At 37.5% G+C, this 24,685-nt stretch overlaps 2 protein-coding genes across 6 annotated transcripts; both read right to left on the minus strand.

The window, feature by feature from the left end:
* Nucleotides 1–3,761: 3,761 nt before the first annotated feature.
* On the minus strand, nucleotides 3,762–23,868 carry LOC128239973 (interferon-induced protein 44-like). Of its 5 annotated transcripts, none has more exons than XM_052956449.1 (13): nucleotides 23,782–23,868; nucleotides 22,558–23,104; nucleotides 21,270–21,364; nucleotides 19,301–20,569; nucleotides 14,195–19,143; nucleotides 13,990–14,046; nucleotides 13,629–13,682; nucleotides 9,822–10,372; nucleotides 8,738–8,832; nucleotides 7,901–8,098; nucleotides 6,873–7,016; nucleotides 6,550–6,715; nucleotides 3,762–4,508 (listed from the first exon to the last, which is right to left on the minus strand). In XM_052956449.1, the coding sequence occupies exons 8-13, from the start codon at nucleotides 10,369–10,371 to the stop codon at nucleotides 4,165–4,167; spliced, it is 1,497 nt and encodes a 498-aa protein (XP_052812409.1). In that variant the 5' UTR covers nucleotide 10,372; nucleotides 13,629–13,682; nucleotides 13,990–14,046; nucleotides 14,195–19,143; nucleotides 19,301–20,569; nucleotides 21,270–21,364; nucleotides 22,558–23,104; nucleotides 23,782–23,868; the 3' UTR covers nucleotides 3,762–4,164. The 5 variants fall into 5 exon arrangements, with proteins under 5 accessions (XP_052812409.1, XP_052812408.1, XP_052812406.1 ...); XM_052956448.1 differs by having other exon boundaries at nucleotides 13,280–13,682; XM_052956446.1 differs by having other exon boundaries at nucleotides 13,280–19,143; nucleotides 19,301–19,444; nucleotides 20,371–20,569.
* LOC128241296 (interferon-induced protein 44-like) lies at nucleotides 18,958–22,660 on the minus strand. Its single transcript, XM_052958232.1, has 6 exons — nucleotides 22,558–22,660; nucleotides 21,270–21,364; nucleotides 20,371–20,569; nucleotides 19,799–19,809; nucleotides 19,301–19,444; nucleotides 18,958–19,143 (listed from the first exon to the last, which is right to left on the minus strand). Exons 1-6 carry the CDS (start codon nucleotides 22,658–22,660, stop codon nucleotides 18,958–18,960), a joined length of 738 nt encoding a protein of 245 aa, XP_052814192.1.
* Nucleotides 23,869–24,685: the final 817 nt, after the last annotated feature.

The following is a 24,685-nucleotide window of genomic DNA, read 5'->3' on the forward strand; positions in this document are numbered from 1 at the left end:
CGTCCGGGGACCAGTCAGCAGTCCGAAAATGAATTTGAATTTACACACGAATATTTTGAATATGAACAAGGTCAAAAGAATATTATTGTTAGGGGCAAGTTAAGAAAGCATGTTCAATTTTGGCGAGATATTGGTTGTAACGATTTCATATTAGATGTATTAGAGAATGGGTATAAAATTCCCTTCTATTCGAAACCTTTTCAATCATTCAATAAGAATAACAAATCTGCTATTTTGGAGCCAGATTTTGTATCTGAAGCGATTCAGGATCTTTTAGACAGAAATTTGATTGAAAAGTGTGTTAGTGCACCTTATGTTGTTAATCCTCTGACGGTTTATGTACACAATTCATGTAAAAAGAGATTAATACTTGATTTAAGAGTTGTCAATAAACATCTGTGGAAGCAGTCGGTTAAGTAAGAAGATGTCAAGGTGGCTCTTTCATTTTTGCGCAAAGGTTATTACATGATTAAATTTGATTTGACTAGCGCGTATCATTTTATAGACATATTTAGGCCACACACACAGAATTTCTGGGTTTCTCTTGGACTGACAAAAATGGTGCAGAAATTTATCATAAGTTTTTAGTTCTTCCGTTTGGATTGTCAAGTGCATGTCACATGTTTTCCAAGGTTTCCCAAATCATGACCCGTAATCCGTCGACTGAAAGCATCGAGGAGTTGGAGTTTTGGCAAGCTAACCTGCATTTATTAAATAGTAAGAATATATTTGATTCACACAAATGCACAAAGATCGTTTATTCAGATGTTAGCTCTACATGTTATAGTGGGTACGAGGTAAACTCTGTTAACGGTATTTCACATGGTATGTGGTCTGCGGATGAGTGTCAAAAATCCTCCACATGGTCAGAATTGGTTGCAGTGTATAGAGTACTGCTTTCAATTTTGCACATTCTTGAAAACCAAAGGGTAAAATGGTTTACTGACAATCAGTCTGTTAGTTCCATAGTCATCAAAGGTTCTATGAAACCTGAGCTACAGGGTATTGCTTATGTGATTTTCAAGATATGTATGGAAAAGTCCATTTAACTTGAGATTGAGTGGGTTCCCAGATCTCAAAATGAGTTGGCTGATTATTATTCAAGAATTGTAGATTATGATGAATGGGGACTTTCGTTTCAAACACTGCAATTGTTACAGTTAAGATTTGGCAGGTAGATTGGTTCGCGTATGAGCACAATGCAAAGTTAAAGACATTTTATTCCAGATTTTGGACACCTTCATATACTGGTATTGATGCGTTTACAGAAAACTGGGGTGGATCATTTGGCTCGTTGTTCCACCCATTTCTATTATCCTGAGAGTTTTAAATAAAATGATTGTTGACAAAGCGTCTGCTGTGATTGTTGTGCCATGCTGGAAGTCAGCTGTATTTTGGCCATTTATCTGTCCGAATGGTAATTTCATTAGTAATGTAATTGACTGGTTTGATGTACGTCGATAAAAATATCAAAACCCAGCGTATTTTATGCGCTTGTTTGGTGGCCTTTCCAGGGGTTTTGCGTAGTTCGGTATTACTAAGCATTAGAACATGTGATATTATATTTTATGAAACACGTATGTCATTGTTTATAGAAAGCAGTAAAACGGATAAATATAGAGATGGATCATGGGTTATCATAGCCCAAACTGGAACAAAATTGTGTCCTGTTGAAAATGTTATAAAGTTTATAGATTGGTGTGAGTTTAAGAATGATGATGTTGTATTATGCAATCTGAGTAAGATAAAACATGGTTATAAACCAAGAAATAAAAGTGTAAAAATGTCATATACTAATCTGCGTGAACTGTTTTTGGACGCTATTAAACCTCATGTGGGATAAATACAAAATACTTACAAATGTCCTTGGCTTCAATAGCATTGAACCTGTCGTATAAATGAAAACCTTACTTTTATTTAATCGCATTTTATGGCATTTACATTAGTGATGAAACGATTATCGAGTACAATCCATAAATCGTCGCTGACAATGCTACTATGTCGGCGACAATCGATAGTGGTTGTCCAAAATCAATGTCGCTAATGTTTCTTCCGGTAACTACGTATTTTTTTTTGTTTTGTGGTAAAGTTGAGTAAATGTCAATTTTTTCTTACACAAATGCGGTGAATATAAACACTTTTGCTTAAAAAATTACAAATTGTTTTTAATTGTTTATTTATATGTTTCATAAAACCTTCTTTAATAATCTGTCTCTAAGGTGTCGTTGGTCCGGTCTTACCTGCAAATCCCGGGGATCCCGGCTCGATGCATTCAGTTTTTGAAACCTTTTTGGTATCGTTTGTAATTAACTAATTTACTTTTTTGGGATCGTTTTATGAAGTTAAGATATTCTTATGAAATGTTCAATATAACAGGTTATTCAATGTTAAGCTGGTTCACAAATATTTAATATGCTTTTACATGGATAAAATGATAAAATACTTGATGCGGCGTGCATCATTTTGCAATTGATGTGCAATTATGAAGTATGGGTTGTGTTGTTATGTTTTTTCGTTCAGTTATTAAAGAAAAAAAAAAACTTACTGTTGAAAAAGGCATGACTATTGCATCACAAGTACTGATTTCATTTAAATGATCAAAATGATACTATGTATAAAGATTGTATTCTTTACTGATATTAGGAACTTTTGATTATTGTCCGATAGTAAATCGAAACGCAAAACACAAAAAGGGATGTATAAGGGATAAATTGCTAGACCAGTCATAGAGTTACTAGTTTATACCAAACTAATCAGACCCGAGTGCCTATATAGGAAGCCAAGAGAAGGTTCCCCTTTTGGTGATGGAACCCGAGATTTCATACCTGGAATACCCAGATGCACATTCTACCCATGAATCACCCCACACTTTAGAATAGAGTGTTCTGTTTTACTCACAAAGAATTTTGTCATGTTCAAATTCTAACAAAACGAAGGTTTCAGACTGGGCATTGTTACATGGTCTCCCATAACTATTGCAACTCTTTTGTAAAACAATAACTTCAGAGAGTGTGTAGAGAGAAAAGAGTGTGATGCCGTTTAACGAAACAATTTCAAGTACTTGTACAACACAGTTAAATACAATTCAGATCCATTTGTCCAGCGAGAAAAGCGTGCAAAAAAATACAAAAAAATACAAGAAAAATGAATGATTTTATAAATAAAAAATATGCCTCTTATCAGTCTCATTAAGGTTTTGTTTAAGCAACTACGGAAAAGGTATTCCGGTAAGCGCACTCGCTCCTCACCAAGGCGTCCCAGGTCTAAATCCCGTTTGCGAGCTTGATTTGTAATCACCAAGACGGACAAGTGGGTTTTCTCCAGGAACTCCGGTTTCCATCACAAGAAACAACACTATTGCGCAACATCGTGCCAACGAGAGTGACCTAATTGTTGTCAAATAAGTACAGTTAACCAGCCAGTCCAGGATCTTAACTTGCGGCTTCCGCAACGTATTTAATGTTTATGCAGTGCGAACGTTCGTATATTTATTAAATGGCCTTAAACTAAGTGTGAAAAGTCTATTCATATAAGTTTCTTAAGACCTTGCAATTTTTAGAAGGAACAGTCAAGAACCTCAATTTTTAAGGGTAAAATACACGAGTAAAACGCACAATTACTTGCAGTAACTTATAGTCAACCTTTCTTGCGTTTTTTTAAAAAAGTTTGATACCTTGTTTACATAAATAATAATAAAAAAAAAATCGTATTTATATAACATGTTTTTACTATAAATGTGTAGGGTTAGATTTTAATAAATATACATCTTTACTGTTTATCTACCGTATATATAATTCAGTACAAAAATCCGGATAATATCATATGCCAAAACTTTTAAACTGCATCTTAACTTTTCTGGAAGGCGTATCCAAACATCGGAATATCTTTGAGTATGATGAAAACCACAAACAAGATTCTATACAGACGTGTATGCTAGTTTTCTTAACAACAATGCTTTGACTACATGTAGGTCCAAATGATTCGACGTATTATTGGCACGGAGAATGAATGACTATTCATATGCAGAGTAAAAGTCATTGAAACCATGGCTCTGGCCATTCTCATAAACATTTCGAACCATACACCATTCAAACTGTAATATAATCATCCATCGGCAAACAGGTTTGTCGAGACACAAGCAACATAAACCTCATCGCTCGTATCTTATGCAGCAGTATCTGACTCCACGGTTTCCCCAGCATGATCCCCGCTGTTTCCCCTCTCATCCCGCTCTGTGATACCAATTTCCTGTCCCTCTATGTAATCCTCCGCCAAATGGACCAATCGCTGCAGTGCGAGTAGGGAGAGAATAGTGACGTCATCGTCAACGCAATCCTCGTTCTCGTAGTTTTTCACGGGCCAGACGTTGTTTCTCGGGACTCCAAATATTGACGACGCTTTGTTGACCTTTGTTTCAATTGCCTGGCTTTTAAATACACCAGAAAGGTCCTCGGTCAATGTTGGGAATGTGAGGTCAATTTTGGTCAGCAAAATTGCGAGAGGGATGCCTGTAAAAAGACACTTGTTTTATAACCGCATTGAATAGGATCAGGAAACAGACTGAAACCGAACCATAGTGATATTATTATATTCCCAAGACTCGGAAAACTAGAGTCACAAATAGCGCTGTTAACATGTCTTTTAGAGACCGGAAGACATATCAGTGCCATCATTGTCGGATTCAAAGTCTACTTTCAAAGTCAATTACGGGTAACAAGTTCGACCCTCGCATCAACAATAATTGTGTAACACTAACCGTATATTGATGCTATACACTGGCGCACATTAAAGAAGCGGGTTGGATTGTTTTCTCAAACAATGAATAAAGACTATTTGAATATATTACCAAGGAAATATCGCTTTTATCTTTTATATCAGTTGATTGCAGATATCTGTACATACATTAATACTTCGAATGTTGTATAGTTATAAGGCATAAATATATTAAACTATATTATTACGTATATACTCAGCAGCTTTAAAACGCTATTAACAGAATTGTCTGTATTTTAATTGACATGATATATGCCGTATTTTTATGTTTTAATCCAGGGGCTCCAACGTGTTTTGTGTTTGCCGAAACAAGCAATCATTCAGCTTATACATTCAATAACGTTTTCGTTAAGGCCTCTAGAAAATTAGCTAAAAACTGAGAGAAGCATCTTTATTGCGAAAAAAGTGATATCCTCCCAAAACACCCAAATCCCTTTGAACAACGCCATTTTATTCCGCATCACACATTTCCCTAACTTAAGATTCGGCAAACACAAAACACGTTGGACCCCCTGTAATCGATATCATGGTTTGTAAGGCCGATATTCTGGTACAAGTTTAGACTGTATTTGTATGATAAAAAACACCCTTTACGCACGAGCAGTGTTTTCGTGTTTTGCCCGTGGCTCGAACTTTTCGCAATAGCAAGTAGTATTATTGAACATATCCGACATAGATGTACATGCTTGAAAATCAACATCGTATTATTCGCCAGAGTTTATATTTGTCATCTCGCAACAAAACCCCGCTTAAGGGAGCGTTTTGAGGACAGCCCCGGATCACGACGCAACAACAGGATGAAATATACGCCGGCTCCACCAAAGACATCGGTCGGGGGCAGCCACTTAGCGTCAGACAAACTTTCGGAGTCCGTGGGTTATTTGACTTTTTAACACCACTAAGCTCATGGTTTGTTAACAATTTCGATTGACTTTTAGACAATTGAGTTGATATTTTTATTTCAGTCGACCAATTCATCCATGCACTGTAAGGCGTAGACTTAAGGACGTTGACCTACGATGCCGTCAGCTGGGCGACTCACATGGACACATGCTCATGTTACATGGACGCACAGACGATGGGGGCTGTTTTATTTTCGGACGAATCGAATTTAACGTTCTAAATTCTGACGGTTGCACTCGTGTTTATCGTGAAAAAGGAGAACGATATTTAGAACAATGTGTTAAACGAAGCAATCGTGGAGGTGGGGGAGTGTACAGGTGTGGGCAGGAATAACTTAATTTGACAAAACCCAGCTTGTTGTTCTCAATGGTACTGTAAATGCCAGACGTTACTTTGATAATGTTTTACGTCCTGTTGAACTGCCCATTCTGCAACGTAATCATTCCATTTTGCAACATGACAATGCGCAAGCCCATACTTCTTGCTTGACAACTCAATTTCTAGCCGCCCATGTCGTTCAAACAATAAAAGTGGCCTTCTTTATCAGCAGATATGCCACCGACCGAGCATGCTTGGGACGAGCTAGGAAGACGCGTTAACGCTCGACGACAAAGGCCAAGTAAAGTTAACAATCTTTGTCAGGCTACAGTGCAAGATTGGAATAACGTTCCACAGGAGAAAATTGCTTATATTGTGCTTTCGATGAGGCGAATTTGCGTAGCATGTAGTGCGGCAAATGGAAGCTTCACAAAATATTAAATTGCAAATTTAGTATGTGTAAGTACCGCTTATTGGAAAACGAATTCTCCTGATATCAATTTTCCAACAATTGCGTTTTTAAAGCTAGAGTTATATGGAGCCTCCATTTCTTACCTCTCTTAGTGACAAGGCGTGTGAATGTCTTCAGCCAATTAACAGTCTCAGTCTCCTTATCCGCGGATGTGTCAACCACCAGGGCCACACAGTGAACCTCTCGGCTACGTGGAGGCTTGTATACAAAACCCGGGCTTCGGGTCGTGAATTGCAGGCACGGATTGAACTGGATGGAAGAAAAAAGCCTCGTTACCGGCTTCCTCACTTGCTCTCGGGTAGGAATTTCACATCCGCGCCGATTTTCTTAAATTGCTTGCGTGTTAAATATTTGTTTTATTTAAGTCAACAATGGAGGTTATTTTTAACACAAACAGCCCACTTACTGTGTACTGCTCCGGAACATTGCCATCCAAAAGGAATCCCAGATCCGTGATGTCGAGTCCAAGCCTCCGCTCCATCCCCGGGATGTCACACAGTCGGAGGTTTGGATGGCCGCCTGACCTTGTCCTTAGCCTGTAGGGCTTGAACTGGGATTTGGAATACATGTAATACGGATGTATATGTGTAATGAATCTTTAACATACACCCGTGCATCATGTTTTGGTGAGCAAATTTTTACCAAGGAATATTTTTTTCAGATATTTGTTGAAATCCCATGTGATTGTTCCAGAAAAGTAATTTAATAATGTGAACATGTTTTTGCGTGAAATGTTTTTGGATTGTGTAAGTCATGTTGGCAACTGGAACCATTCATATTCTTGTTACTTTTTTCATAAAATATGTATCGATATATGAATTTAAAGCAAATCTGTTAAAATCTTCGATTGCAATTTTTGCAAAGCTCTTTTATTACCTGAGCGCTTTCTGCACACATCCGCAAGAATTTGGTATTATAAAGAAATGGTTAAAAATACAAACACAAAGTTTGACTTCTTGAAAGTTTTGAATCTTTTTCCTTTAAATCATTTCGTGTTGTGGTGATTCCATAACATTTTCAAGTATCACTAAAACAACTATTTAAAACAACAAAGATTTATATTTGCCTATAGCATTAAGAGCTAACTTAGGAGCGGGACACATGAATGTCACCTTGTTGGCCTTGTCGTAGATGTAGCCAATTGACCTCTAAGTGAGACCTTGACCTTTAAGATAAGGGCAAAATGCTATGCTTCCAATTTATTTGTACATTTCTGTGATGTTTATCTAAATTCTGAGTCAACTGAGACACGAATAGAACGCACGGACACACGGACTAAAGAACAAACGGACAGTGCGACTAATATGGCTCCCGCCGAGAACACAAGATAAAACTATTTTTATCAATAAAAACTGTGTTGTTCAAAGATATTTTGATTTCAAAAAGTAGAATTTCATTTTTATCATCACGTTTGAATAAAGTCCAAAAGCAAACCTGTGTGGTAATACTTTGCTCGCCGTTTCCAACTGGCGCTAGCTGCCGGAGCCGTCCGGAAAAAGCCGACTGGACAGTGTTAACGAAGCCGGACTTTCCTGAGCCTACCGGCCCTAACAATAGGATGCGAACATCGCCGGAATTCGATTCCACCGGGCATTTGTAGGACCCCAGCTCTTTACACAAAGACTCGGCAAGCTAGACATGCATGAGATGGGTTCAATTAGGTTTAATAACAAATCACCATTACGTATAGATGGAGATATAGATGTATTGTTCAATAACACAAATCTTTGTTTTTGTTGGATTTACATATAGTTGGATGTGTCTTATTAATCAAATCTACATTTACGGAGTCCTTCATACGGAAACCACTCCGTCACATGAGACCTAGATTATGACGAAACCAATATTCAATATTAGTCAGTGCACACATACTAATGCCTCAAATATAAATCATTAAAGACATTTGTTATCTTCGTCTTCCCGTCATTCCACCATAGACGCATTCACATGTCGCTGCATCCAATGTACAAAACAAACACAAGTATGGGTTCAAATGTGAGCGCCGCGTGACAAATGACAAAGGGAAGAACTTATTTTTTTTAAAAAACCGAGGTTATGGCCCTTACTATACATGTGGGAATTGAATCTGACAACATATCGTCCTACCATTTCATTTAAATATTTTGTTAAAAGATTTTAGTAATAGCAAAAATTAAAGTAGTTGTAACACGCCGACGACAGCACCAATGATATAACAATTGCCTGAGCAATGTCTTCGAACACCAGAGGTGCTTTACTACTTTTGAAACTTATTATTGAACGGTCTATCACCTGCTGGTTCCAGTCCGGCGTTTTCCTCCAACACTTGGCGGTCTCAAGGCGGCCTGGCTCCGTCTGTGTCTCCACCGTCTTGAGTCTGACGCCGTCTTTGTAATTTAAGACATAGTTTGATACATAATGACTTATGCGCATTTATTGTACCTCACCATTACTCTGTGTTTTATAATCAAGCTATAGTTTCTTTACTTTACCAAGTTCATATTTTATTTAATTACCTAAATATATTTACAGAATAGAGCATAATTATAACTAGTCTGCTTCCCCTAAACCCACTGCTTTAGTTTTTAAGATACACTCTAACTCCCAAATAAGGTTTACCACACACTTAATACAATTGTTTTAATATACCAAAAAGGATGAATACATGTTGAAAACAATGGTTCTTATGAAGGACACTGAGCTTAATTTGAAAGAAAGGCGCAGAAAACACGGTATTTCTACCTTATGAGATGAAAGTAGATCACAATAAAAAAATTTAGCATTCACTAACCATTTAATATTTTTTTGCGTTTTCATCTCTTAATTACACGGTTACAATCTTGTTATCAGTAATTAATATTTTCCATAAATGCATTATTTAGTAAGTAGTCAAAGGGTTATTACTAAATATATATATTTGTTATACATGTGTATGTATTAAATTTGAATAAGAGTGTCACTTTAAATCTATGTCATAAACTTCTCTTTTGTACATCTGAGTCCATCTCATCTTCTTGACTCCTAACACAGAGAAATGTTTGAAATATATACCAAAATTGTTGAGCAAAATGTGACAACTGAACTAATCAAGCCCATTCATTTGTTACAAACATGACAACTTATTCATAACTGAACATTTGTACACAATCAGCATAAGTGGGCAATGGCATATCAATCAAATATGCCCTATAATAAGTATTAAGAAGAAAACATGTATGACAAACATACATTTAATAAAATGCTAATTATTTCATAAAAGTAACGTTACGTTCTCGTAACATTACAATTGTAATCGGAATTTTCCCCGAAAAACATATTATTAAAACTATGCCGCATTATTTATAACAAATCTATAGCTTCTGATAGTTCACTTTACCTGTAACTTTGTACACTTCCAACTCGGTGACGTCCATCGTGCCGTTATTGATATCCGCTGATTGAAGGCCATGAGCGTCGAAGTTTGTGCCAAATATACCCATGTTGCCATTAAGTTTGAAAACTCCATTTTTATTTGGTATTGGCTGACTGTGAAACGTGTGTAGATCGCCTCCGTAACCAAATACAGGCCCATAAGTTGGACTCGATAACACAGTTTTACAGCCCAGTTTTGCAGGAAACTTATTACATTTCCTTGATCCTATCAACTTCAGATGAAAGAGAAACGCGGCGTTGTCCAAGGACCAGATACCTGAGCCTTCCCAGCCAACACTTGCAAACCCTGCATAGACGGACCCTTGTGGGTTATAGAGCACGGTGACCGTAGGTCCCTGGTTGTCGCACCTCTGGTGAAATGTAGCCGTGTCGCAACTGTCCTTTGTGATGTTGTACAGTAGGTGGAACACTTTCGGGCCGCCGCCAATCCATGTCTCCAGCTGATCTCGATCGGCCTGTGTCAAGCGGCCGCTTGACATGGTCGATTTTAACATGCTGGTGATTGTTTATAGAAAATAACAAGTTAATGAATTATTGCAACGAGCGATTTATGATTATCTTCGTTTTTTGCACACTCACACGGCAGCTTTTGTCGATTTCTGGTTAGTGATTGTTTCCCATATTATAGAGACTATGTCCTTCGAGTTTACTTATGTTAAGTTGTTTATGCAGGGTATTGCAATATATCATATGCTGCCGCCTATACAGGGTATGTCATATACTGCCACCTATGTATGGTATGTCATATACTGCCGCCTATGTATGATATGTCTTATAATGCCGTCTATGCAGAGTATGCTATATATGGCCGCCTATGTATGGTATGTAATATACTGCCGCTTATGTATGGTATGTCATATACTGCCGCCTATGTAGGGTATGTCATATACTGCCGCCTATGCAGAGTATATCATATATTACCGCATATGTATGGTATGTCATGTACTGCCGCCTATGCAGAGTATGTCATATACTGCCACCTATGTATGGTATATCATAAACTGCCGCCTATGAAGAGTATGTCATATACTGCCGCCTATGTAGAGTATGTCATATACTCCCACCTATGTATGGTATATCATATACTGCCGCCTATCCTGAGTATGTCATATACTGCCGCCTATGCAGTGTATGTCATATACTGCCGCCTATGTAGGGCATTGCATATACTGTCGCCTATGCAGGGTATTGCATATACTGCCGCCTATGCAGGGTATGTCATATACTGACGCCTATGTAGGGTATGTCATATACTGCCACCTATGCAGGGTATGTCATACACTACCGCCTATGCAGGGTATGTCATATACTGACGCCTATGTAGGGTATGTCATATACTGCCGCCTATGTAGGGTATGTCATATATTACCGCTTGTTTAGGGTATGTCATTTACTGCCACCTATGTAGAATATATCATATGCTGCCGCCTATGTAGGGTATGTCATATACTGCCGCCTATGTAGGGTATGTTATATACTACCTCCCATGCGGGGTATGTCATATACTGCCGCCTATGTAGGGTATGTCATATATTACCGCTTGTTTAGGGTATGTCATTTACTGCGACCTATGTAGAATATATCATATGCTGCCGCCTATGTAGAATATATCATATACTGCCGCCTATGTAGGGTATGTTATATACTACCTCCCATGCGGGGTATGTCATAAACTGCCGCCTATGTAGGGTATGTCATATATTACCGCTTGTTTAGGGTATGTCATTTACTGCCACCTATGTAGAATATATCATATGCTGCCGCCTATGTAGGGTATGTCATATACTGCCGCCCATGTAGGGTATGTTATATACTACCTCCCATGCGGGGTATGTCATATATTACCGCTTGTTTAGGGTATGTCATTTACTGCCACCTATGTAGAATATATCATATGCTGCCGCCTATACAGTGTATGTCATATACTGCCACCTATGTATGGTGTGTCATATACTGCCACCTATGTATGGTATGTCATATACTGCCGCCTATGTATGGTATGTCATATACTGCCACCTATGTATGGTATGTCATATACTGCCGCCTATGCAGAGTATGTTATATATTACCGCCTATGTATGGTATGTCATATACTGCCACCTATGTATGGTATGTCATATACTGCCGCCTATACAGAGAATGTCATATACTGCCACCTATGTAGGGTATGTAATATACTTCCGCCTATGTATGGTATGTCATATACTGCCGCCTATGAAGAGTATGTCATATACTGCCGCCTATGCAGAGTATGTCATATATAACCGCCTATGTATGGTATGTCATGTACTGCCGCCTATGCAGAGTATGTCATATACTGCCGCCTATGTAGAGTATGTCATATACTGCCACCTATGTATGGTATATCATATCCGCCGCCTATGCAGAGTTTGTCAAATACTGCCGACTATGAAGAGTATGTCATATACTGCCGCCTATGTAGGGTACTGCATATACTGTCGCCTATGTAGGGTATTGCATATACTGCTGCCTATGTAGGGTATGTCATATACTGCCGCCTATGTAGGGTATTGGATATATTGCCGCCTATGAAGGGTATTGCATATACTGCCGCCTATGTAGGGTATTGCATATACTGCCGCCTATGTAGGGTATTGCATATACTGTCGCCTATGCAGGGTATTGCATATACTGCCGCCTATGCAGGGTATTGTATATACTGCCGCCAGAGTATGTCATATATTACCGCCTATGTATGGTATGTCATATACTGCCGCCTATGCAGAGTATGTCATATACTGTTGCCTATGCAGAGTATGTCATATACTGCCACCTATGTATGGTATGTCATATACTACCACCTATGCAGAGTTTGTCATATACTGCCGCCTATGCAGAGTATGTCATATATTACCGCATATGTATGGTATGTCATATACTGCCGCCTATGCAGAGTATGTCATATACTGCCGCCTATGTATAGTATGTCATATATTACCGCCTATGTATGGTATGTCATATACTGCCGTCTATGCAGAGTATGTCATATACTGCCGCCTATGCAGGGTATGCCAAGTATATATATATGTTGTTATGTCATGTTTGATATAGGCTAATGATCTGCCCTATGATATAGAGAGCTGAATTAGGGTCGTCTTTCTAAGGAGCAGTGCGATAAGAAAGTAATATATAAAAACCTTATCAAACATCATAGTTCAATCACAGAAATTTGACTCAGTGTTTGGTATAATGATAAAAAAAAACAATTTTGGAGTTTAATAATACGATTAAAATTCTGAAGATGAACACAAACGGATCCCATCTTATACAATAGGAAAACGAAAGTTGATGATGCTTGTTCATCAAATGGTATTTAGATCTCCCTAGACAGTACAAAGACGTCATAGATTACATCGAAACATCAAAGGAATGTTCACTTACTTTGAAAGGTTCGCTCGTAAAAAAAAACACTAAAATAAATTTAAGTTTTACTTCCCACGTATTTTATTTACAAATAAGTTTTGCCTCCCTTTGCAAGTGAATAATTATCTCCCTTTCCGAGGCATGATAAGTACAAATTACAACTGGAATTTAGACTGATTTCGATTTCAACCATAAATATCTTCAATATCAATAGCGGCTACTTAACAGAATATATCCCCGTTTCCAGGGCGAATGATAAGTACAAATTACAACTGGAATTTAGACTGATTTCGATTTCAACCATAAATATCTTCAATATCAATAGCGGCTACTTAACAGAATATATCCCCGTTTCCAGGGCGGATACCTTCTTGTCAAGTTGTGCTCCTATCTTTCTGTGGTTTTGGTCATCGTAACACTCCTTTGAATACAAAAAAGAGGAAATGGAATATATCTAGAAGTCAATACCTAACTCATGGAGGTTGACAAATTGCGCTCAAGATCTATTTTAATCAATGTTCAAGGTAGTCAAGTCTAAGGACCATATAATTTTCTAAGTTTGAATGAAATTGAATTAGTAGAAAAATAATTTCCGTTTGAATGTAGCGTAATATCCGCTAGGTGGCGGATAGAAGGTTTCGTGCACGAGGAATTAAGTGTAACTGTCATTCAGCTTTGGGCAGTCGACGTGTTAACTTCAAATTCTTTTCTATCGATTGTACATGTACCTGCAATGGTTAGTGACGAAATCCGGTCTGACCAGAATGCGCTCGAACAAGTGTGACCTGAGTTGAAGCAACAGAGGCAAAACTATTTATCTCTAAGAGACAAAGTTCGTGGAAATTCAGCGAGTGTTGCTAATGACGTAAAGAAAAAAATTAAAATCAGGAAAAGACATATCTTGGAAATATCAGGGCAATAAACATATACAACCTTTATAGTACTAAGCTACAGGAGTAGTATGCGTTTCCAGCTGTTGAACGGCTTGTTTATCAGCCTGAAAAAGAAATACATTAAGCGTATAAAATGATGAAGTGCTTGGTTCGAATAATATTTCGTAAGTGCTTGGTTCGAAAAACGGTTGTAGCGTTATTACCGCAAAATGCGGACGTTGCTATGATAACATAACTTATGGAATATCGATAGGTGTACGGTTAATGTTTATGAATAGTTATGTAAACGAAATTGCGTATATTACGGGCGAAATTTTGAAAAAATGGACAGTTAATGCTTGGTTCAAAGATTCCCGCAGCACATTTCGCCTCGATTGAAAACTTGTGACACGCATTCCAACTAAACTACAGAACTGTCTGACAAAATGAAGGTACCATATCACAGGGAAAATTTGGCGCTGGAACATGATTGATGTTAGGAAATTTAATTGTTTAATTATGGAGAGAAAATAAACAAAAATACATACCGTCTCACTGGGCGCAGCATTTTTTTAGTGCTTGGTATCAAAACAATGTACCACGTGATTACCGCCTCTGATTAGTGATGAAACGATTATCGAGTACAATTCATAAATCGTCGCTGACAATGCTGCTATGTCGGCGACAATCGATAGTGGTTGTCCAAAATCAATGTCGCTAATGTTTCTTCCGGTAACTACGTATTTTTTTTGTTTTGTGGTAAAGTTGAGTAAATGTCAATTTTTCTTACACAAATCCGTTGAATATAAACACTTTGGCTTAAAAATTTACAAACTCTCCCAAAATGACAAATTGTTTTAATTGTTTATATGTTTCATAAAACCTTCTTCAATAATCTTACCTGCAAATCCCGGGGATCCCGGCTCATTTACTTTTTTGTGAATGTTTTATGAAATTAAGATATTCTTATGAAATGTTCAATATAACAGGTTATTCAATGTTAAGCTGGTTCACAAATATTTAATATGCTTTTACATGGATAAAATGATAAAATACTTGATGCGGCGTGCATCATTTTGCAATTGATGTGCAATTATGAAGTATGGGTTGTGTTGTTATGTTTTTTCGTTCAGTTATTAAAGAAAAAAAGGTTATGGAAATTTACTAACTGTTGCAAAAAGCATGGCTATTGTATCACAAGTACTGATTTCAGGTTAACCATTTAAATGATCATAATGATACTATGTATAAAGAATGTATTCTTTACTGATATTAGAAACTTTCGATTATTGTCCGATAGTAAATCGAAATGCTTGGTTGCATTCGATTCGATTATCGATAGCAAATGGAGTCCGATTTTCAAACACTAATTTACAGGTTAACAATTATTATATTTCCAACACAATAAGGGATGTCTAAGGGATAAATTGCTAGACCAGTCGTAGAGTTACTAGTTTATACCAAACTAATCAGACCCGAGTGCATATATAGGAAGCCACGAGAATGTTTCCCTTTCGGTGATGGAACCCGAGATTTCATACCTATGATACCCAGATATCAGATGCACATTCTACCCATGAATCACCCCACACTTTAGAATAGAGTGTTCTGTTTAACTCACAAAGAATTTTGTCATGTTCAAATTCTAACAAAACGAAGGTTTCAGACTGGGCAGTATAACATGGTCTCCCATAACTATTGCAACTCTATTATAAAACAATAACTTCAGAGAGTGTGTAGAGAGAATAGAGTATGATGCCGTTTAACGAGACAATTTAAAGTACTTGTACAACACAGTTAAATACAATTCAGATCCATTTGTCGAGCGAGAGAAGCGTGCAATAAAATAAAAAACAACAAGAAAAATGAATGATTTTATAAATAAAAAATATGCCTCTTATCAGTCTCATTAAGGTTTTGTTTAAGCAACTACGGAAAAGGTTTTCCGGTAAGCGCACTCGCTCCTCACCAAGGCATCCCAGGTCTAAATCCCGTTTGCGAGCTTGATTTGTAATCACCAAGACGGACAAGTGGGTTTTCTCCAGGAACTCCGGTTTCCATCACAAGAAACAACACTATTGCGCAACATCGTGCCAACGAGAGAGACCTAATTGTTGTCAATTAAGTACAGTTTACCAGCCAGTCCAGGATCTTAACTTGCGGCTTCCGCAACGTGTTTAATGTTTATGCAGTGCGAACGTTCGTATAATTATTAAATGGCCTTAAACTAAGTGTGAAAAGTCTATTCATATACGTTTCTTAAGACCTTGCAATTTTTAGAAGGAACAGTCAAGAACCTCAATTCTTAAGGGTAAAATACACGAGTAAAACGCACAATTACTTGCAGTAACTTATAGTCAACCTTTCTTGCGTTTTTTAAAAAGTTTGATACCTTGTTTACATAAATAATAATAATAAAAAAATCGTATTTATATAACATGTTTTTACTATAAAGGTGTAGGGTTAGATTTTAATAAATATGCATCTTTACTGTATATCTACCGTATATATATAATTCAGTACAAAAATCCGAATAATATCATATGTCAAAACTTTTAAACTGCATCTTAACTTTTCTGGAAGGCGTATCCAAACATCGGAATATCTTTGAGTATGATGAAAACCACAAACAAGATTCTATACAGACGTGTATGCTAGTTTTCTTAACAACAATGCTTTACTACATGTAGGTCCAAATGATTCGACGTAGTATTGGTACGGAGAATGAATGACTATTCATATGCAGTGTAAAAGTCATTGAAACCATGGCTCTGGCCATTCTGATAAACATTCCGAACCATACACCATTCAAACTGTAATATAATCATCCATCGGCAAACAGGTTTGTCGAAACACAAGCAACATAAACCTCATCGCTCGTATCTTATGCAGCAGTATCTGACTCCACGGTTTCCCCATCGTGATCTCCGCCGTTTTCAAACAATGAATACAGACTATTTGAATATATTACCAAGGAAATATCGCTTTTATCTTTTATATCAGTTGATTGCAGATATCTGTTCATACATTAATACTTCGAATGTTGTATAGTTATAAGGCATAAATATATTAAACTATATTATTACGTATATACTCAGCAGCTTTAAAACGCTATAAACAGAATTGTCTGTATTTTATTGACATGATATATGCCGTATTTTTATGTTTTAATCCAGGGGCTCCAACGTGTATTGTGTTTGCCGAAACAAGCAATCATTCAGCTTATACATTCAATAACTTTTTCGTTAAGGCCTCTAGAAAACTGAGAAGCAGAAGAAACACCCAAATCCCTTCGAACAACGCCATTTTATTCCGCATCACACATTTCTCTGACTTAAATTTCGGCAAACACAAAACACGTTGGATCCCCTGTAATCGATATCATGGTTTGTAATGCCGATATTCTGGTACAAGTTTAGACTGTATTTGTATGATAAGGACCACCATTTACGCACGAACAGTGTTCTCGTTTCTTGCCCGTGGCTCGAACATTTCGCAATAGCAAGTAGTATTATTGAATATATGCGACATAGATGTACATGCTTGAAAATCAACATCGTATTATTCCATAGTCTGATTTTATGATGCCACGTTTATAAGAACATCAACGTTCTGAAGCGTTAGGTATTTTGCGAGCCGTAAGTAGAATTACTGATGTCGCCAGAGTTTATATTTGCCATCCCGCAACAATACCCCGCTAAAGGGAGCGTTTTGAGGCGACTGGATCAACAAAAGATCGGCCAAGTTCAGGACAGCCCCGGATCACGACGCAACCACAGGATGAAAATATACGCCGGCTCCACCAAAGACATCGGTCGGGGGCAGCCACTTAGCGTCAGACAAGCTTTCGGAGTCTGTGGGTTAATTGACTTTTTAACACCACTAAGCTCATGGTTTGTTAACAATTTCGATTGACTTTTAGACAATTGAGTTGATATTTTTATTTCAGTCGACCAATTCATCCATGCACTGTAAGGCGTAGACTTAAGGACGTTGACCTACGATGCCGTCAGCTGGGCGACTCACATGGAAACATGCTCATGTTACATGGACGCGCAGACGATGGGGGCTGTTTTATTTTCGGACGAATCGAATTTAACGTTCTAAATTCTGACGGTTGCACTCGTGTTTATGGTGAAAAAGGAGAAAGATATTTAGAACAATGTGTTAAACGAAGCAATCGTGGAGGTGGGGGGGGGTATATGGGTTTGGGCAGGAATAACATAATTTGACAAAACCCAGCTTGTTATTCTCAATGGTACTGTAAATGCCAGACGTTACATTAATAATGTTTTACGTCCTGTTGAACTGCCCATTCTGCAACGTTATCATTCCATTTTGCATCATGACAATGCGCCAGCCCATACTGCTCGTTTGACAACTCAATTTCTAGCCGCCCATGCCGTTCAAACAATATAATGGCCTTCAGACATGTCACCGATAAAGCATGACTGTGACGAGCTAGGAAGACGCGTTAACGCTCGACGACAAAGGCCAAGTAACGTTAACGAGCTCTCTCAGGCTACAGTGCAAGAGTGGAATAACGTTCCACAGGAGAAAATTGCAAATCTTGTGCTGTAAATGAGGCGAATTTGCGCAGCATGTAGTGCGGCAAATATAAAATTGCGAATTTAGTATGTGTGAGTGCCGCTTATTGGAAAACGAATTCTCCTGATATCAATTTCCCAACAATTGCGTTTTTAAAGCGTTTGAGTGTTTACGTCCCCGTGTGTACATGCAATGAACTATCAATTTATAAAACTCTTTTATTTAATATGAGATGATTTGGCTCTGTACTGAATTATATTAAAGGATCAGTTTGAGTTATATGGAGCATTTTTTACCTCTCTTATAGACGAGGCGTGTGAATGTCTTCAGCCAATGAGCAGACTCAGTCTCCATATCCGGTGATGTATCAACCACCAGGGCCACACAGTGAACCTCTCGGCCACGTGGAGGCTTGTGCACAAAACCCGGGCTTCGGGTCGTGAATTGCACGCACGGATTGAACTGGTTGGAAGAAAAAAGCCTCGTTACCGGCTTCCTCTCTTGCTCTCGGGTCGGAATTTCACATCCGCGCCGATTTTCCTAAATTGCTTGCGTCTTAAATATTTGTTTTATTTGAGTCAACAATAGAAGGTATTTTTAACACAAACAACCCACTAACTGTGTACTGCTCCGGAACATTGCCATCCAGAAGGAATCCCAGTTCCGTGATGTCGAAACCAAGCCTCCGCGTCATCCCCGGGATGTCACACAGTCGGATGTTTGGATAGCCGCCTGACCTTGTCCTTAGCCTGTAGGGCTTGAACTGGGATTTGGAATACATGTAATACGGATGTGTAAGTGTTATGAATCTTTAACATACACCCGTGTATCATGTTTTGGTGAGCAAATTTTTACCAAGGAATACTTTTTTCAGATATTTGTTGAAATCCCATGTGTTTGTTCCAGAAAAGTAATTTAATAATTTGAACATGTGTTTGTGTCAGAAGTTTTTGACTGCTTGACAATATATTTTGATAGTTTTGGATTGTGTAAGTCATGTTGGCAACTGGAACCATTAATATTTTTGTTACTTTTTTCATAATATGTATCGATATATGAATTTAAAGCAAATCTGTTAAAATCTTCAATTGCAATTTTTGCAAAGCTCTTTTATTACCTGAGCGCTTTCTGCACACGTCCGCAAGAACTTGGTATTATGAAGAAATGGTTAAAAATACAAACACATAAAGTTTGACTTCTTGAATGTTTTTAATCTTTTTCCTTTAAATTATTTCGTGTTGTGGTGATTCCATAACATTTTCAATTATCACTATAACAACTATTTAAAACAACAACGATTTATATTTGCCTATAGCATTAAGAGCTACCTTAGGAGCGGGACACATGAATATCACCTTGTTGGCCTTGTCGTAGATGTAGCCAATTGACCTCTAAGTGAAACCTTGACCTTTAAGATAACGGCACAAATGCTATGCGTGACACACCTTCCAATTTATTTGTACATTTCTGTGATGTTTTATCTAAATTCTGAGTCAACTGAGACACGAATACAACGCACGGACACACGGACTAAAGAACATACGGACAGTGCGACTAATTTGGCTCCCGCCGAGAACACAAGATAAAACTATTTTTATCAATAAAAACTGTGTTGTTCAAAGATATTTTGATTTCAAAAAGTAGAATTTCATTTTTATCATCACGTTTGAATAAAGTCCAAAAGCAAACCTGTGTGGTAATACTTTGCTCGCCGTTTCCAACTGGCGCTAGCTGCCGGAGCCGTCCGGAAAAAAGCCGACTGGACGGTGTTAACGAAGCCGGACTTTCCTGAGCCTACCGGCCCTAACAAGAGGATGCGAACATCGCCGGAATTCGATTCCACCGGGCATTTGTAGGACCCCAGCTCTTTACACAAAGACTCGGCAAGCTAGACATGCATGAGATGGGTTCAATTAGGTTTAATAACAAATCACCATTACGTATAGATGTAGATATAGATGTATTGTTCAATAACACAAATCTTTGTTTTTGTTGGATTTACATATAGTTGGATGTGTCTTATTAATCAAATCTACATTTACGGAGTCCTTCATACGGAAAACACTCCGTCTTGTGAGACAGAGGTTATGACGAAACCAGTATTCACTATTTGTCAGTACACACATACTAGTGCCTCAATTATAATAATTCACTAAAGAAATTTCTTTTCTTCGTCCATCCGTCAATCCACCCGAGACCCATTCACACGATGTTGCATCCGATGTACAAAGGAAACAAAAGTATAGGTTCAAATGTGAGCGCCAAGAAAAGAACGCCAACGCAATATTTTTATGTTTTAATTCAGCCGGAAAAAAGGGGAAAATCTCTACAATTATTAAAACCGAGGTTATTGTTCTTGCAATTTTTTACATTTGAGAATCGACTCTGACAACATATACACCATCGTACTACTATTTCATTTGAATATTTTGTTAAAGGTTTTTAGTAATAGCAATGATTCAAGTCTTTGCACACCGGCATAGGAAAAGCCGACGACACCACCAAGGTTATTACAATACCCCGATTATTGTCTTCGAAAACCAAAGAAGCTGAACTACTTTAAAACTTAGTATTGGACGGTTTATCACCTGCTGGTTCCAGTCCGGTGTTTTCCTCCAGCACTTTGAGGTCTCAAGCAAGCTTTGTTCCGTCTGTGTCTCCACCGTCTTGTACCTCATGCCGTCTTTGTAATCAAGTATAAAAGACATGATTTGTTTCTTAATGACTTATGTGTTTGATTATGTTTCGGCAGTGTTACTATGTGGTACATTATCAAGCTATACTTTCGAGCTTTGTTCGCAATTTTTCGCGAGCTACAAATGCATATATTTATGTCATTTCACATATCTTTAGTAGAAGATGTCTTTTAAACATCGCATGTAAACATATTTTCATAGCACTGAGTGGATTTATTAACAGCGCGCTCGACTACGCCGCTTTGACTTGGAAGTGAATGCAATATTGATGTATGTGCCTGTCAAAAGCAATAGAAATTAAATTAAAAAGTAAACAGTGACCATAACTCTCGGAGGCCCAAACATTATCTAATGAAAGGTCTCTATAAACTCTTTATATATACCAAGTTTGCTCGCAAAATGTCAACCCTTACTTAAGTTATTCAATACCAACCATTTTTCTATTAATAATAACTTTGACCTTGACCTTGATCCTATGGGCCTCAAACGCAATCTTATAAAAGGTCTCTTTAACCTCTTCCTATATACCAAGTTTGGTTACTAGATTTCAAACCTAGCTAAAATTATTCGATATATAAGGTGACTTTGACGCTGCCCTCCCACCAGCCCGCCCAAACAATGACACAAGTCAATCTTATAACTTGTTTTCCATTTGTGAAAATCTGGTGAAGAATAAATGTGCTTGTCAAAGATCAGAGGAAAATTTAAAAAAAAAGTCAATCAAGGGCCATAATTGGTATTTATGGTTTAAATGGAGTTATGTAACCATATTGTAAGATGGTAGTCATTAATTGTGCAAACTATTAAGCCAATCGAATCAAGGGTATAGAATCTTTTGTTATTAAAATCCAAACTTGCCCTAAAAACTTTAACCCAAGTTCCGAAGTCAACCAGGGGCCATAACTTGTATTAAGGATAATATGGAGTTATGTAACGTCATTGTGTGATGGTCCTAAACAACTGTGTGAAATATCTAGACAATTGAATGAAGGGTATTGGACTTGTAAGTGAAAATCCCAACTTCCCCTGAAACTTTAACCGGACACCGATGCCGACGCCGACGCTGGGGCGAGTAGTAAAGCACTCCTTATTCTTTGAATAGTCGAGCTAATAAACGGTTAAATCATTAAACCATGCTGCATTATTTCAAGTAAATCAAGAGTTAGATAGTCCACTTTACCTGTAACTATGTACACTTCCAGCTCTATGACGTCCATCGTGCCGTTATTGATATCCGCTGACTGAAGACCAGGAGCTTCGAAGTTTTTGCCAAATGTATTCATATTGCCATCAAGTTTAAAACACCCATTTAAACACGAAACATTTGAGTAAAATGTATGTAAATCGCAACCACCACTGCCAAACACAGGTCCATGATCTGGATTTGAGAAAACAGTTTTACAGCCCGGTTTTGCAGGAAACTTATTACATTTTCTTAATCCTGAAAACTTCAATTGAAAGAGAAAAGCGGCGTTGTCCACAGACCAGATACATGAGCCTTTCCAGCCAACACTTGCAAACCCTCCATAGACAGATCCTTGTGGGTTATAAAGCACGGTGACCGTTGGTTTCTGGTTGTCGCACTTCTGATGAAATGTGACCGCTTTGAAACCGTCCCTTGTGATGCTGTACAAGAGCGTAAAAGCCTTCGGACCGCCGCCAATCCATGTCTACAGGTGATCTTGATCGGTCACTGACAAGCGTCCGCTTGACATCGCTGATTTTGCCTGCAGGTGATTGGAATGAAGAGAATACCAAGTTAAAGTTTTCTGGCGGACAAATATATAGATACGGATATATAGTATTGCTAAACATGCTTTTAAATAAACTTATTGTTTCATTATATATTTTGATCTGCGTTTATCTCATGTACGAGTAGTTGCAGCGTAGTGCTTTTGTCTTTGACTAACTCAGCAAGACTCTTGGAACTTACTACACTAAAAGCCAAAAATCAAAATAGTTGAACTGTTTAGACATACAACAAATAGATAACTAGACTTTTTTTATATTTTTTCTCCAAAACATGCAGAGCAGACTTCTGAGACAGAGGGTGAGATGCTGATGGTGATGAACACCAAATCATGCACAATGCATTCTATTGTTTGTAAAATGTACATGTGTTCGCGTGCGATTTGACAGATACTAAAGATTTAGGTTGTGCATATTTTCATATTATTTCAAATTCAAGCAGTCAATATTGTTTTAACGTCCGGAAACGAAATTAATTAGTCATAACCCATACAGGCATTAAATCGTACATGTATACAAACTCCATTATATGTAGTAGGAATACGAAAGTTGACGATGATTAATTTTGAATGGCATTTAAAACACCCGTAGAAAATTGTACGACGTCATTGAATACATATTTAACGAAAAAACAAACAAATAATTTTTCACTTACTTTGTTAGATGCGCTCACAAAAAAACTAAAAAATGAATTAAAGTTTATTTCTCACGTACTTTATGTTTCAAATACTTTTTATCTCCCTTTGCAAGTGAATGATAACCTCCCTTTTCGAGCTGTCAGCATTCTCACATAGCTGCACTCTCACAGATATACCATTTTCACAACTTTTTCATTTTTTTGTCCTGGAAAGAGCTAATTTTTGCATACATTTCTGCAAACCAATGATTCAAGATTGTTGACAAAAAAAACAAAACAGATCGTAGAATTTTATATTTCCGTTTGAAAACTAATGTTTTTATGGTTTAGACCGATACTAACGGTTTAAGAAAAATGCATAAAACATCACTTTTTGAATTTAAATTAAAAAAATCTGCGATCTATTTTTTTGTCAGCAGTCTTGAATAACTAGTTTGCATAGATTTTCGCAAATTTTGGCTCGTTCAAAGACACAAAATAAAAAAAGTTGTCAAAACGTTCAATCTGTGAGAGTGCAGCTTTATATTAAACATTGAAATAGGTTTAAAAATTACAAGTGTTTTTTTACCGTTTTCGATTTAAATCATAAGTCTATGTTTCAAAGATTATTACCTTTTCGAGTATTGTTAATGTTGTCTTATGGTTGTGGCCTTTCATTCTCGGGTTTTAGCACAGTCAAATAATTGGAATAACATCTCGTGGAGACCGAAGTTTAAAGGTTAATGTCATCATGGTTCCCATTAAATATTAATCATGTATTAATGTATATAATGTCATCGGTAATGTTATATGTATATCAACGTTTAAACAACCCCCGCAGTTAAACGATGTGAAAAGAAACTTTTTATCAATTCATAAGACATGGTCCGATAGATACAGATCGAGAATGCCAACATGTACATTGATCCACTGCGCTTTAGTT

Source organism: Mya arenaria, chromosome 7 (genome assembly GCF_026914265.1).
Source record: "Mya arenaria isolate MELC-2E11 chromosome 7, ASM2691426v1".
Taxonomy (NCBI): Eukaryota; Metazoa; Mollusca; class Bivalvia; order Myida; family Myidae; genus Mya; species Mya arenaria.

Bases quoted from the DNA above. Each gene is read 5' to 3' on its own strand.
- LOC128239973 (XM_052956446.1), bottom strand. From the start codon at position 10,371: ATGTTAAAATCGACCATGTCAAGCGGCCGCTTGACACAGGCCGATCGA. The intron at 8,833-9,821 runs GTAAAGTGAACT...TAAATTACAAAG, and splicing joins GGAAGTGTACAAAGTTACAG to ACGGCGTCAGACTCAAGACG. The intron at 6,716-6,872 runs GTAAGTGGGCTG...TCTTCCATCCAG, and splicing joins ATGTTCCGGAGCAGTACACA to TTCAATCCGTGCCTGCAATT.
- LOC128241296 (XM_052958232.1), bottom strand. From the start codon at position 22,660: ATGAATACATTTGGCAAAAACTTCGAAGCTCCTGGTCTTCAGTCAGCG. The intron at 21,365-22,557 runs GTAAAGTGGACT...TTGATTACAAAG, and splicing joins GGAAGTGTACATAGTTACAG to ACGGCATGAGGTACAAGACG. The intron at 20,570-21,269 runs GTGATAAACCGT...ATGCATGTCTAG, and splicing joins CACCGGACTGGAACCAGCAG to CTTGCCGAGTCTTTGTGTAA.